Source organism: Lutra lutra, chromosome 11 (assembly GCF_902655055.1).
Source record: "Lutra lutra chromosome 11, mLutLut1.2, whole genome shotgun sequence".
Lineage (NCBI taxonomy): Eukaryota > Metazoa > Chordata > Mammalia > Carnivora > Mustelidae > Lutra > Lutra lutra.
In genome coordinates, this window is record NC_062288.1 from 21,492,047 (window position 1) to 21,507,476 (window position 15,430).

The window sequence follows — 15,430 nt, forward strand, 5'->3', positions numbered from 1 at the left end:
TATTCCACTTTAAAAAAAGTTTGGCCAAAGCTTTATTATTCAGTGTGGTAGGAAAAAAATTTTTAAAAAAACACTGAAACACATGGTCCTGTGCCTAGATGGGCTGCTTTGATAAGGGACAGAAGAGCATGAAGGTGAGAAATACAGGTACGGAGCTGACAAAGTTGGCCATGAATCCCAGCTCAGCTACAAGTATATTAAGTAGGAAAGTTTTTGCACGCGTTACATCAAAATGCATTAGATCCACCACACTGGGCAGATGGGAGGACACCACTGGCACCCAGCCAGCATGTGCCTAGAATGGACGTGGTCTAGGCAAGCACTTTATGATATGGGACCCTTCACTGGTAGTGTAGTGATCAAAACATAATCAATATACATCACAATAAGCTTTTCTGCCTGACATCAGATACCATTTTTTATTGTACTACAAAGACATCTGAAGAAAACATGCAATTTGAAACGCTTTATTTTTGTGTGTGTCCTGGTTATTAACAAGGCTACTTAATAAAGTTAGGATTCCAGTGAAAGGAAGTTTTCATGAAAGCCTTCGGATCAGTTGTATGTCATATAGCGGGGAGTAGCACTGAATTTGGCGTAAGACTTAATGACCTTATTTACAGCCTCCAAGAAATCCTTCTCGGTAGCAATTTTTCGCCGTGCTCTGATGGCAAACATGCCGGCTTCTGTGCAGACGCTTCTAATCTCCGCACCTTTCAAACAAAAAGAAAACGACAGGCTTATTAAAACAGCCTGAACAGACAGACCAGCAAATGTAACGAGCAAGACCTTTCAACCTACCGGTGCTATTTGGACACAGTCGCGCTAACAATTCAAATCTGATATCTCTTTCGACACTCATTGAACGAGCATGAATCTTAAAAATATGAGTCCGACCCTAAAAATGGGGGAATTGATAAAATATTAAAATGGAAAAAACACCACAGGAAGAAAAAATTTCACATGAGGGGACTCTTGGGATCTCTGAAACGAAATGATTTTCTTACCTCTAGATCAGGTAAGCTGAATTCAATCTTTCTGTCCAGTCTCCCTGGCCTCATGAGTGCTGGATCCAGGGTGTCAGGTCTGTTAGTGGCCATCAGCACTTTAATGTTACCTCGAGGATCAAAACCGTCCAGCTGATTAATCAGTTCCAGCATCGTTCTCTGCACTTCGTTGTCTCCTCCAGCACCATCATCAAAACGAGCCCCTGAGAAGACAAAAGGAAAAATAAGCTCCTCGACACCCACTCGAGGACAGCGCAACGCATAACTCGAGGTACTGTCACTGCCCGCTCCTGTTAGGACGCCAGAGCGTGTGAACGTCTCCCTGGGAAGCACATGCTCTGAGAAGAGCCTCCTTTACACAAAACTGATTAGAGAGGGCATCTTTCAAAGGGACTCGTCATAGATTTACGGAACAGAGGCTTCTTTAAAGTTTTTTTTTTAACCTCTTTAAGGAATTTTTCTTTTTTTTTTTTTTAAAGATTTTATTTATTTGACAGACAGAGATCACAAGTTGGCAGAGAAGCAGGCAGAGAGAGAGGAGGAAGCAGGCTCCCTGCTGAGCAGAGAGCCCAATGTGGGGTTCGATCCCAGGACCCTGAGATCATGACCTGAGCTGAAGGCAGAGGATTTAACCCACTGAGCCACCCAGGCGCCCCAGGAATTTTGTTTTTGTTTTTGTTTTTCAAGATTTCATCCATTTGACAGAGATCACAAGCAGGCAGAGAGGCAGGCAGAGAGAGAGGAGGAAGCAGGCTCCCCGCTGAGCAGAGAGCCCGATGCGGGGCTCGATCCCAGGACCATGACCCGAGCCCAAGGCAGTGAGTGGCTTTAACCCACGGAATTTTGTTTTTTTAAGTGACTCAAGAACACCTCCACTTTCAGCACAATACACATCGGCACAAGGCGACAGAACACATGTGGACTCAAGCGTTATGATGGTGTCTGACTGTATGTAAGAAATGGTCATACTCTTCCAAGTTTCTCCGAAACTCTCCTTTAAAATATGGCTAAATCCATAATACAGCACACTGATTCTGATGTATTATCTGAGCTTAATGTCAATCTCTCATTTGCAACCAAAATAAAAAGACCCCCAAATATATACTCTAATTCTTAAGTTGTATAAATACATACGGTTGTATTAATGTCTTATGTATATTATAAAAAAAAAAAATTGGAAAACTTTTAAATGAGATTAAAAATACAAAGAAAAATTCTAGATTTCCTTCCTGTACCCTAATACTATTTTATATACAATGTACCTTGGAAGCCACAGCTTCAGAGCATCCTGACATCATAAAGCTTATTCCAAAACTACTATACAAATAACTTCAGAGTCACAACACTACATCGATGCACTGTGGTCACATTATGTCCCTCCAAGACATTAACCATAGAAATGTCCAAACCTAACAACATCCAACCAGTCTAAAAACAAGATTCTAAGTAACCTAACTGCAGTCCCCAGAGAGCATTAGAGGGTACACTATGTTTTCAAGTCATTTGTGTCACTAAGTTCATTAAGTAACTGTCTGAACATATGACATCTTTCAAGCTGTTAAGAATTATTGGGGAGCCTGGGTGGCTCAGCTGGTTAAGTGACTGCCTTTGGCTCAGGTCATGTTCCTGGAGTCCCACGGTCAAGTTCTGCTTCAGGCTCCCTGCTTGGCAGGGAGTCTGCTTCTCCCTCTGACCCTCCCCATTCTCATGCTCTCCCTCTCAAATAAATAAAATCTTAAAAAAAAAAAATTATTCCTCCCAGGATGCCTGGCAGCTCACAGTAAATTAAACATCCAACTCTTGATTTCAGCTCAGGTCATGATCTCAGGGTTGTGGTATTGAGGCCCATGTCTGTCTCCCTCTCTCTCTACCCCTCCTCTCTCCTAAAAATAAAAGAATTACTACTCTCATAAACTATAACAATAGTCTAGGCCTACAGAACAGTTTAGTTTTCAAAGTTTATCTCACTTGTTACTTAACTTTTTTTTTTTAAGTAGGCTCTACCCCAGCGTGGAGCCCAATGTGAAGCTTGAACGCATGACCCTGAGATCGAGATCTGAACTCAGATCAAGAGTTGGACGCTTAACCAACTAAGCCACCTAAGCACCCCTATGACTTACTTTAAATCTCTCAAAAACCCGTGAAATAAACAAGGCAGGAATTATCATTTTCTTTATATGATAAGCAAACAGTAGCTCAGTTAGTTGGAATAACCTGCCTGAATCACACAGCTAATACTGTATTTCATAAAATCTACAAAGCCAGCAGTAACATTACTTTATGTATACATTATGAAAAACTGCCACCAACTAAATTACGCCCTAGTGCTTTCTTATCACATTAAGTGAAGCTATATCCCAAATTAGAAATTGTTAAAGTGTAAAAACGTGTGTCACATGAACAAAATGAGGAAAGGACAAAGATCAAGACTTTCAGAAATAACAATGCTCCATCTCTTTTTTCCTTTACGGCAGATCTCTGTTGTCTGTTAGATCTGTAGCTCACACATGCCAGAGCTCACAGAAGAGCTGGAATTAAAATTCTCTAGAAGATTAACCCATCAAGAGAACTCTACACATAATACTTTAGCATGCTCATGAAAACCAATCCTAAAGTAGCCCTCTAAAAAACCACATACCTCCAATAGCATCAATTTCATCAAAGAAGATGAGGCAGGCTTTTTTCGTTCTGGCCATTTCAAAGAGCTCACGAACCATTCGAGCCCCCTAATGAGAAAAATAATTCAGAGTTGGTTTAAAAAATTTTTTAACACAGTAAATCTATGCTTCAAACTTTTCAATATTCCTAACAGTATTCTTAAGTATTAGTAATACCTAAGGCTTTTTAAAAAAAACTGAAGTTGGTACCTATTCCATCAAATTAATCTTATTACCCTCCAAACAGTATTAATTTCATGATTCTATACCTATTAAATAGCCAATACTTCAAGATCTGAAGAGGTCAAATGAACACTTGAATAAAGGCACCATAACAATCAGTTAAAATTGAGGAAAGAAAGCTTCTGATTTATCATTAGCATTTGTGAGCACTAATTTCACCGTGTACTTTTTTTTAAGATTTTATTTATTTATTTGAGAGAGAGAATAAGAGAATAAGCAGGAGGAGGAGAAGAGGGAGAGGGAGAAGCAGGCTCCCTGCTGAGCAAGGAGCCTGATGCAGGCTTGATCCCAGGACCCTGAGATCATGACCTGAGCCAAAGGCAGATGCTTAACCAACTGAGCCACCCAGGCTCCCTGCTTTAAAAAGTTTTGATCAAGGAACAGATCAACTCATGCAGCTCCTTTACTGAGTCTTATTCTAAGTATACTAATCATTACTGTTTCAGATGTGATATACACAGCCCTAGACCTAATTGTAAAGAAAAAATACATCGTATGTATACGTGTGTGTATGTGTATACACCCTCGTACATATACAGACGATTATTATTATTTCATAATAGCATATGAAATGCTGCCCCTGAAAAAGTACACTTTTGAATGCACTCACTACATTTCTGGGGTCTCAGAAACCAAATCTGTAGAAAGGCCATCCTTCTGAAGAGGAAGCACAATGATTACAAGTTTTAGGCAACTGTTTGTTTCCAATGACCAAGGGAAGGCCAGTGGCTTCTGAGCTACTAATTACAATCCATCAGTCAAGAAATTTCATGTCTCAGTTCTTCAGTGTGGAACTGTTATTCCACATCAAAAACCTTTCACAGGGCTACGTAATAGTTGATTCTGATCAATGTACTTTACCTCACCGACGTACTTCTGTACAAGTTCAGATCCAATAACCCGAATGAAGCAAGCATCAGTCCTGTTAGCAACTGCCCGAGCACAGAGGGTCTTGCCTGTACCAGGTGGACCAAAGAGCAGCACACCCTTGGGAGGCTCAATGCCAAGGTTAACAAACCTCTCTGGCTGTGGTGGGAGACATGATTTTTACATTTATCATTTCTGTGTAGTAAACACAGTACTACTTGTATCATATCTGTAAATATCATTTATTTAAACCAAAAATCATTAAGTCCACATGTATACACTTGATCTAAATAAGAATTTTGCTTATTCTAAGACACAAAATCTAAACAGACTCACATCAATACATAATACTGAATGGCTTTTAACGGTGTTTTTCTTATCCAGGCTTAACAAAATATTTTCCCCCCGTTTTAAAAAAATTACAGTGTTTTAAAAAACAAAGGTATTATCTGGTGTTTAATATTCCAGTTTTCCATTATCCTCCCAAGCTTATTTTGACTCAATTTAAGCCTACATCCTCTTGGTATCATTAAAACACATGGTTTCTTCTACAGTAACTTATAGTAAATTCTAACATATTGCTAAAAGTTATACCTCAATCTCCTCTGTCACTCAAGATAGCAGATCTGTTTTTTAATAGGTCTGAACAATCCTTTTGCTTCCTCTCTTCTGGAATGTACCAACTCAGCATACCTCTATTCTCTACTCACTCAAAAGTTTTCACTAAGGAAAACATAAAATTTTCAAAGGTATCTAATAATAGGTAACTTAGTCCACAGACTCAGCCACTTACATGAAGTAATGGGGTTTCAACTACTTCTCGAAGTTTCTCAATCTGTTCCTTACAGCCACCCACATCACTGTACGTGACATCAGGTTTTTCTTCCACCTAAAAGAAAGATGAAAATGTGTAACATAGAGCCATAGGCTTTTGAATACTAGTTCAAATGTTCTATTCACTACAGCAGACCCAACACCCGAAAAGAAAAATGAGACTCATAGCAAATAAGAATAACATAAAAATGGAATCCATTGTCCAGTGTCCTACCACCACTTGCAATACTACTTGCTATGACACTAAGTGAGAGACAAACCAGTAAAAAAAAAAGACTGATAAAAACTTTCTCATCTGAAAAACTGTTTAAAACATTTTGTAACTCTCCAGTATATGCCCACATATTGACAGTTTACAAGTCAAAGTTTCAAAATTCTTTGAGATGGATGCAATTGTATTCAGAGTCATGCCATTCATTTTCCCTCCCGTATTTTCTTACCTGCATCATGGTAACTGTTGGGTCAATCTTGGGAGGCAGCGGAATGTGAATCTGATACTTATTTCTGTCCACCCTAAGGATTGTAAAAAAGATCATCATTCAACACATTCAAAAAACTTACTCAGTTAATCATCATGTATTGTATATACATTAACTTACTTAATCCTGACTATCTTAGAGCAAGTGCTTCCTCCACTCACACCACGTTACCTTAAGTACACCATCAAACTCAACTCTCAAATCCTGCACTTGAGTCTGACGTTTAAAGCCATTCACAAAAAGCCCGAGTGGGGTAAAGGAAAGAAGCAGATGTGGAAGAAAGGGTGTTCAACGGTAGTACTCTACCACAGGGTATTGCTTCGTATTCTTCGGAACCCAGTTCATTCATTCCAAAGAAGCCAAGGATGTGGATGTGACAGGGTATCTTTAATGAAAGAAGAGTATTTACTGTAAATACAGTCTTACCCAACTCTCATCCCTTCTTCAATGTCGGTAGGTGCTACCTGATCACTGAGGTCCACCACAAACTTGGCAAACTGCTTCACATTGATAATGTACTTTGGGTCCTCCGAGTCAGCATTGATTATCTTCGTACACCTAACAGCAAAAGGCTTGGTTAGAGTAAGGAACCTAAACTACTAATAATGAATTCAAGTAACTAGATTCTCTCCTGGGCAAGCAGTATACTAATGAGCAAGTAAAAACTAGAACTGCAGAAATTAGATCACTGCTAATGATCCTTTACTATAGAAACCCAAGGGTCCACTCAAATTAAGCTAAGCTGTAAATTTTTCAAAAGACACATTCCCCTAGAAAGTTAAACCCAAATATTTCATTATTAAGAAGTTCTCTAATTTCTTGAAATTTTTTTAAAGATTTTATTTATTTATTTGAGAGAGAGAGACAGAGACTGGAAGAGAGCACGGGCCGGGAGAGGGAGAAGCAAGCTCCCCACTGAGCAGGGAGCCTGATGCAGGGCTTGATCCCAAGATGCCAGAATCAGGACCTGAGCCGAAGGCAGATGCTTAACTGACTGAGCCACCCACGTGCTCCAATTTCTTGATTTTCTTAAGTACATTCCTTAGTGATACTCCTCTATATCTTAAGTTACTCTCCATTTTATTGTCCCTTTAGGAAGATTGTCATCTTGTCTCATAACAAGTTAAGTAATAAATGTGTTTACCTTCTTTTCTGAGTTTATACTGCAAATCCATGTTTATCATTGCAGCTATTTTTAACTCAAATGTATTCTTTTTCTGTGTGACATGGTAAAGGCAAATGTGTAATACCATGTACATCATAGTAAAAAGCAGTCTACTGCCCTTTCTCTTCTGTCTATGGAAGAAAAACAAAAAACAGAACTCACTGTAGGACAAATCCATGTCATAAGCTGTAGCACTAGTACGGGGAAATACAAAATAGTCTAGAGTGTACGTAAAGGTAGAGCCCAAAGTAAGCTCCAGAATGCTTTGTCCAGTCTTGAGCATGGTGTGGCTCAGCTCATGATCCTGGGGTCCTGGGATGGAGACCCAAATTGGGCTCCCTGATCATTGGGGAAGTGGGGAACCTGCTTCTCCCTCTCCCCTCTCATGTTCTCCCTCCCTGTCCCTGTCTCTCTCTCAAATAAATAAAATCTTTACAAAAAGAAAAAAAAAATGCTTTATTCCTACAGCAAAACTGTGTGACAGGACTCTGTTTTCTGTTACCAGTCAAGGTCTACCAGGGAAGATTACATATAAAGGACCGATCACTACTTCCTCTGACAAACCATGTCCACAGTGTCTGCACAAATAAGGATTTTTTTAAATCCAAAGCTGAGAAAGTACATATATGTAAGGACGTCGACTTTCAGAATGAACCTGAGTTTCTCTCAGTTCTTAGGTCTCCACCTAAAATCAATGTATGATTACCAGACATCTAGCATAAAAGATAGACTCCAAACAAGCGAAGGGGAAAAAAGCACCTTGGATAAAGTACAAACCTTGCAGTTATCATTCATTTCCTTAGTGATGAGAACATCTTACAACCATGATTCAAAAATAGAGGACATTCAAAAAACCAACAAACACCTATATTGAAAGAATAAAGAGCTCTTAGAAATTAAAAGCTTGAAAAGAGAAACAGGAAGGAACAAAAAAGGAATAAAAGGACTTAACATTAAGAAAATCTCAAAAGTAGAGCAAAAAGACCAAAACAAACAAACAAAAAACCACTGCACAGGGGAGATTAGCATATTAGCAGAGATATCCAGGAGATCCAAGTAATAAAAGTCTGGAATAGAGGACCAAGAAAATAGAAAGAAATTAACAAATAATTTCAATAAAAACTGCCACAGTGAAGGCCATGAGAGCCAAGCACCATGGATGAAAATTCACCAATACTGAGGCATGTCATTATGAAATCTCAGAATCCTGAGAACGAGGAGACTCTACAACTTTCAGATTAAAAACAGGTCACATGTACAGGACTGGGAATCAGAAGAGCTTCAGATCAACAACATTGGGAGGGGGAAGACCGTGGAATGCTGCCTTCAAAATTCTGAAGAAGGAACATTATACCAAGACATTTTTGGACATACATGGTCTCAAAATATTGCCTCCCAACTTGCTTCTTTCAGGAAGCTACTACAGAGCTACTTACACCTAAAGCAGGTATGCATAAACCAATACGAGAAACTCACGGTATGCAAGCAACAGGAGAGCAGCAAAGGGAACCTCCAGGGTCAGAGGTCAAGGAGGGTTGTGATTTAGCATGTGCAAAGGGCCATGGTGCAATACTGAAGCAGGTGAGCAAGTGCTGGGAAAGACTTCTTTAGGACAACGGACCCGAGAGAACCTGAGGTGCAGCTGACACACCTGAGGTATGTGTGAGAAAAAACCTGCTGGACCTAACACATCTGAAGAGCAATTTTAGACGATCAGGAAAACCTGGAGGGTTGTTTTTATATATATAGAAAACCGGCAAATGAGAAAAGACGATTATGACAAGGAAAACAAAAAACGGTACAAGAAAGAAAATAATCACGGTTTACTACTTGCCTCTTAGTGAATAGCGTTACTTAGCCAGTTATGAAAACAGTGACTACTGACCTTACCAAAAGTTTACTGTAATTACATTAGGAGGATGTAGGGATAGGACAGGTATGTTTTGGGGATGAAGGCAGAGGAAACAAAACAAAATCCTCAAGCCAGCAAACAATACCTAAAGTTAAAAAAACAAGACACAATCTACAATATGCAAGAACTGTGTCCTTAAGAATCACGAAGGTAGAAACCAAACCACTAGTTAAAACTTTTGAAAATAGCTATCTCTAAGGGTAGAGGAATTGGGAAAGACAACTATTGTCCAAGCACTGTTTAACTCTGTAAAACCATGATAAAACGGAAATGTAAACCAATAAATGGAAAGAAGGGGAGACAGAAAAAAAAGGAGTGAGGGAGGAAGGAAAAGAGGAAAGGAAAAATAACCTTTAGCTGTAGTAAAGAGTTAAAACTGAAACAAAATGTTCAATGATTAGAATAAAACACAGGAGAATATAATCTTGGATTGAGCTAAGCCTTCATAAGCAACAATCAAACCCAAGAGGTATAGTGAAAATATACTAATTTTATTTTTTATTTTAATTTAAAATTAAATTTAAAATTAAATTTTATTTTATTTAAATTTAAAAGTCAATTAATTTAATTCAAAAAATTTTAATTTTTATTTTATTTATTTTATATTTATTTATTATATTTATTTTACACATTAGTACAACAAAAGATACCAAGAAGTTAAGTGACAGAATGGGAAAAAAGATAATTGTAGCATATTGAAGATTAGTACGTACAATATAGGAAGTGCTCCTAAAAATTCACAAAAAGAACCCAATAGAACAAAACATGAATAGACACACAAATACAAATGTTGGGGCACCTGGGTGGCTCAGTGAGTTAAAGCTCTGCCTTCGGCTCAGGTCATGATCCTGGGATCAAGCCCCGTATCGGGCTCTCTGCTCAGTGGGGAGCCTGCTTCCCCCTCTCTCTCTGCCTGCCTCTCTGCCTGCTTGTGATCTTTCTCTCCCTCTCTCTCTCTCTCTCTCTCTCTCTCTCTGTCAAATAAATAAATAAATAAATAATCTTTAAAGAAATACAAATGTTTAGTCACTATAAGAAGCTGTCACACTAGTAATCAGCATAATGCAAATTAAAATGAGATTTTTATTTCCCCCCAAATAGTAAAAGTGTAAAAATAGATGATCACATGTCTTGTATTGATCAGGGAAACAGATATTTGCCTCAAAGCCTCATGTTAGGGAGTATAAATTGGTTAAACTACCTTCTTCCAGATTGTCAAAACTGTAAATGCCTTTGACCTCCCAATTCCACTGCTAGTAAGCTATACTACAGAAGTGTATGCACATAGAGAGATATTTAACATGAACATTCAGTATAGCAACTGTACAGTAGTACAGTTTGTACAGTAACAAAATTGTAAATAAACCAAAATCTACAGAATATTAGTAATTTTTAAAAAAACAAGAGAAAGAAAAAAAGAAGTACTAAAAAAAATCAGGACGTGTTTCTTTGCATGCAAATATATATATGAAGATACACAGGAGGGCTAAAAGGACCAAACTATTTTCAGTTACAGCTAATGAGGGGATATGGGACAGCGAAGATGAGAAGGGAGGTTTTCCAGTTTTCATCTGATCTTTTTGGTACCATCTGAATCTTTCGAATCTTTTATATGATTATATCTTCACCTACTTCTTGAGTAATTGTTGAAAGCATAAAATTTAACCCCAGATACTTCTATAAAAACTTTGTTTACTCCAAACTAGGAAAAAGAAATTTTTATGAACTACTGCATACACCTAGATTCTAAAAAGTGCTTAAAAGTACAGATAAAAATGAATTTCCAGCATGCTATGCATACCTTGCAACCTGCAAAGGCTGTTCACTCTGCAGTGTTTGTTTATCTGCAGCCAAATCCCAGAGTGCTGGTGGGGCCAGGCCAGTATCAGACTCTTTAATACCTAAATAAAGAGAACAAAACCCACTGAAATGTAATGCATCACCTGTAAGCAAGCATTCTCAAGCTCAGCACCACTGACATTCTGGATGGAGTAATCTGCTGTGGGGGGTGTCCTGTGCATTTTTGGGTAGCGGGCAACATTCTTGGCCGCTCACCACTCGATGCCACCAGCACCACCTCCCCATCAAGTCATAAGCATCAAGAGTATCTCTAGTCACTGCCAAATGTCCTGGAAGAAGAGGGCACAGGGGTAACACCCCATCTGAAAACCACTGCCCTAAAGCAGTCGCAAGCCAAAATGCAATACCATATTTCACAAATTTGTGCAGGTCAAATACTGTAAAACTTCACCACTCAAATTACTGAGAAGAAAAGTTTCCAACCACTGGGCAATAGTGTGCTTACTTCCAGCAATACCCTGGGAGACCATATTTTTATTCACTAAGAAATATTTATTTCCTTTTTTTTTTTTGAAACATTTAATTCTTTAATAGTTTATTGAACTTGGCTCTGAGCAACAGAAACATTTGCTTAAAGGATGAGGTTGCTTACCTGCTTAAGCACTGATCTTGGTTGTAAAAGGTAGTGAAAGATTATTAAAGGAGTTCTAATTTCTAAACAGGAGAGTAATAATTGTTTTAATCTATAATTCATGAAAGAGTTTTATATACACTCTTTTGATATAATTAATACAGGACATTTAAAGAGATAAGAATAATGAAATATATACCAGTGAGCTCATTAATTTTCTTGAGAAGTTGTTGAATGTCATCTTCAACCTGCTTTATCTGCCTAGAGTAAGTGCTTTGACCCTAGGAGATAAAGATCACTTGAATTAGAACATTAAGACATCAATGTATTAAACTGCAGACAAAGTGTTAACAGTTACAATCTTAATAGCTATTATTGACCCAAAGCTTGTGAAGTGGAAATAGAGAGTATCTTTCAGAAGTATTCCTGAGCCAGTATTTTCCCTCAAACAACACACCATTATGTAGGCTAACAAACGAAAATCATGCCTGAAACTAACGAAAACTACAAGTCCATTTCCATGCATTAAACTTTCCATTTCAGATTTAATTCAGTTGCATACATTTTAAATATAGTACACACTGGTGTATGTTAGTTCAAGTATCTTCCAATGTAGGACCATACTTACTTACAAATAGTATAAAAAAATATACAAGCTTTGATATGCTGAATATTTGCTCTCGATCTAATCTAGAGAGAAACTGTGGTATGTAACTTTTCAGTGAGGATTATTACAAACTGCTAGACTTTCTTTTCTAATTATTTGGGAGGATAATACCAATAATAGTTTTTTATTTTATTTTATTTATTTATTTGAGAGAGCAAGCGAGCGAGCATGAGGAGGGGAGGGTCAAAGGGAGAAGCAGACTCCCCTCGGAGCAGGGAGCCCGATGCGGCACTGGATCCCAGGACTCTGGGATCATGACCTGAGCCGAAGGCAGTGGCTCAACCAACTGAGCCACCAGACACCTGTAACAATAGTTCTTATTTCAACATAAAACATCTACATTTGGGACACCTGGGTAGCTCAGTCTGTTAAGCCACTGCCTTCGGCTCAGGTCATGATCCCAGGGTCCTGGGATCAAGTCCCACAAGGGGTGGGGGGTGGTCCTTGCTCATCAGGGAGCCTGCTTCTCTCTCTGCCTCTGACTGCCACTCTGCCTGCTTCTATGCACGCACAGGCATACGCTCGCGCGCTCTCTCTCTCTCTCTCTCTGACAAATAAATAAATAAAATATATATATTTTTTAAATCTGCATTTGGTAGACACTAAAAGGACTTACGTAAGTTTTCAGCAAGGCAATATCCCCCTCATCCAGAGCTAAAATAAGAGAGAATACATTAGGTTCAAATCCGGGAAATTAGAGCTAACAATTCTTTTCTGTTAAATTTAAATTGCATTAATTGAGTGAGAAAAATCACGCAAAGTTAGTAATGACATAAATACAACCAAGAAAAAGTTCCTGGACTCAAGGAACGTTTATCTTAATTGGGTTTAAAGGCAGATTTTTAACCAACAGCGACACATAAATGCTGAAGAGTCTTAAAGTCCTGTGACACAAAAAGAACAGGGGCCCAAAGAATAGTTTGAGAATCGGAACAACCTGGGCACTAGCAGAGTTGCAGCAAGTCATGCATTTGCTAAGTAAGGCTGGAAAAAAAGAATCTAAGCATTAGTTCTGTCATCTGAGAAACAGAGAGAACACTCATTTTACCCTCATAATGCTGCTATAAAGACCAACTAAGATATGGGTGAAGCAGCACATAAAATTCTATTTTAGTCATAACTATATACAAAGGATACATTTACTGATACATTTACAGAATGATAACCTACCCAGAGACACACACGGATGAAATGCTAAATCTCTGTGACTAAGTTTTCTACTAGGTGTCTGAGTAGCTCTGAGCAGTATCCTACTCTTTGCCAAGGCAAAGAGTAAAGTGTGGGATGAACACAGAGAGAAAATTTCTTTCTTTGGCGGGGAGGTGGAAATGGAAAAGAAAACAGTGCTAGGACTGACTAAGTTGTTTACGAAGGGAAGAGTAAGAGAAAAGAAGGGAAAAAATGCAAGAATATTTTTTAAATAGTCTGTAAGAAACAAAAGAAGAAGGCAGCATATAGATGAGACTAGAAGGGGAAGAAATGTGAGCTGGGTGTGCATTATCTCCTGCACTGTGGGTAGAAGTGTCAAGCCATATAGTCCCTACAGAGAGTAATTTCGCATTATCAAACTTACAACTCCATTTCTAAAACGGACCCTACAGCTTGTGTTTGTATTGGGATAAAAGTTATATCAACAAATTCGTTGCTCTAGGATGGCCGTCAGATTGGAAGACATCTACATGTGCATCAATAAGGATTAATTGTATATATTACTGCTCCCCCAATAAAGTGGGATACTATGCAGATGCAGAGATAGGCAGACAGCAGGGACTTTTTATAGAACAATATGAACTTATCCCTAACACACGTGAAGATGGGGGAAAAGCAAGATGTACAATATGCTCCTTTTAGGTAAAAATAAACGCTTGTTTATGCACAAAATGTCTAGAAAGATAACGCAAAATGGCAACGCGATCTGCCTCCGAGGATAATGGATGGCTGGGGCCAAGGGCAAAGACACTTTTCAGTGTATCTTTTTTTATGACTTCACTGTTTTGGACCATCTGAATAAATTAATCAAAGGAATGTGTGTGTCCCCCCCCCCCCCCCCCGTTTTTGTTTTTGTTGTTTGCTTTTTTTTTTTTTTTTGAAGAAAACCACGTCTCAGGATCCCGGCTACACAGGGATAGCACCAAGCCGTCCCACTAGAGGAGGAGGAGGGACAGGAAAAGAGGATCCAGGTGGTCAAGCACCGCCAGGCGGGAACACTTTTCAAGGCCAGCAGGGCCAAGCACGGTGCGTGACCTCCTCAAGACGTGACAGCTCAGTATGAATAAAAACCTCGATCGGAGGGAGATGAATACAGAACTTGGACCAACATGTGGGGCAGAGAGAAGGCACGCCGGCTAAGCCGGCTGCCGCCACCGACTAAATCATCAGGGGCACAAAAGGAACGCAGCGCCGGGCGGCGAGCAAGGAATCCAGCCTCCCCTCTGGGGCCAAGCCTGGTTCTGCTCCGGCCCGGCCCGCCCGCCTGTGTCAACCCACCTCGGATGGGCTTGTCGTCCTTCTCCTCCTCTTTGGTTTTCCGCTGATCCGCACCGAGGTAATCTGGCATTTTCGGAGTTCCGAGGGCCTCAACTGCTCAGTGATTACACAGCACCTTCGTCGCTTCCGGTGGTGCCGCTCTTTCCTTTCCTCGCCGGAAGTAAGCGGAGTTCTCCGGACCGGTTTAGTCTGAGCACGAGAACCGGAAGAGAGTTCCGGAGGACAGGCGCTGGCGTCCCCTCGTAGCTCCGGGACCAATTCCCGGTGGGGATGGGACGTGGGTCGGCCCTGGTCCCTCACTAGGGAGCGTCAACCTGAACGACAGATTCCGAGACCCACCTTGGCTACGACCCGGAGTTTAAGTCCTCATTTAGTCATTTCTTCACTGTGCACTCTTTGGTAACTACTCTGTGCTCTAAGTTTATCCTTTACCTCACAGCGTTGTGAAAACAGTATTAAATAACGGTGTTTCCAAAGTCTCTGCAGTATTAGATACGCAGTAAGTAGTAGCTAGATCTACAAATAGAGTGAAGGTAAAGAGAAGTTGTTCCTTAATTTGATGTCGGTGTGAAATGAGATAAACCGTTTAAGTGTTTCAACCTCCTGCCGAAGAGAACTGGTAGGAGCCATCCTCAGGTACGGGGGAATTGGGGAAAAGAGTAGGTTTTGAGAGAAATTAGT

The 15,430-nt window shown here is 39.6% G+C and overlaps 1 protein-coding gene across 1 annotated transcript; it reads right to left on the minus strand.

Moving 5' to 3' along the window:
* Nucleotides 1-391: 391 nt before the first annotated feature.
* PSMC2 (proteasome 26S subunit, ATPase 2) lies at nucleotides 392-14,905 on the minus strand. Its single transcript, XM_047696131.1, has 12 exons — nucleotides 14,750-14,905; nucleotides 12,879-12,916; nucleotides 11,795-11,876; nucleotides 10,966-11,065; nucleotides 6,514-6,645; nucleotides 6,049-6,121; nucleotides 5,568-5,663; nucleotides 4,769-4,933; nucleotides 3,646-3,733; nucleotides 1,008-1,210; nucleotides 802-898; nucleotides 392-713 (listed from the first exon to the last, which is right to left on the minus strand). The coding sequence occupies exons 1-12, from the start codon at nucleotides 14,817-14,819 to the stop codon at nucleotides 556-558; spliced, it is 1,302 nt and encodes a 433-aa protein (XP_047552087.1). The 5' UTR covers nucleotides 14,820-14,905; the 3' UTR covers nucleotides 392-555.
* Between the last annotated feature and the right edge of the window lie 525 nt (nucleotides 14,906-15,430).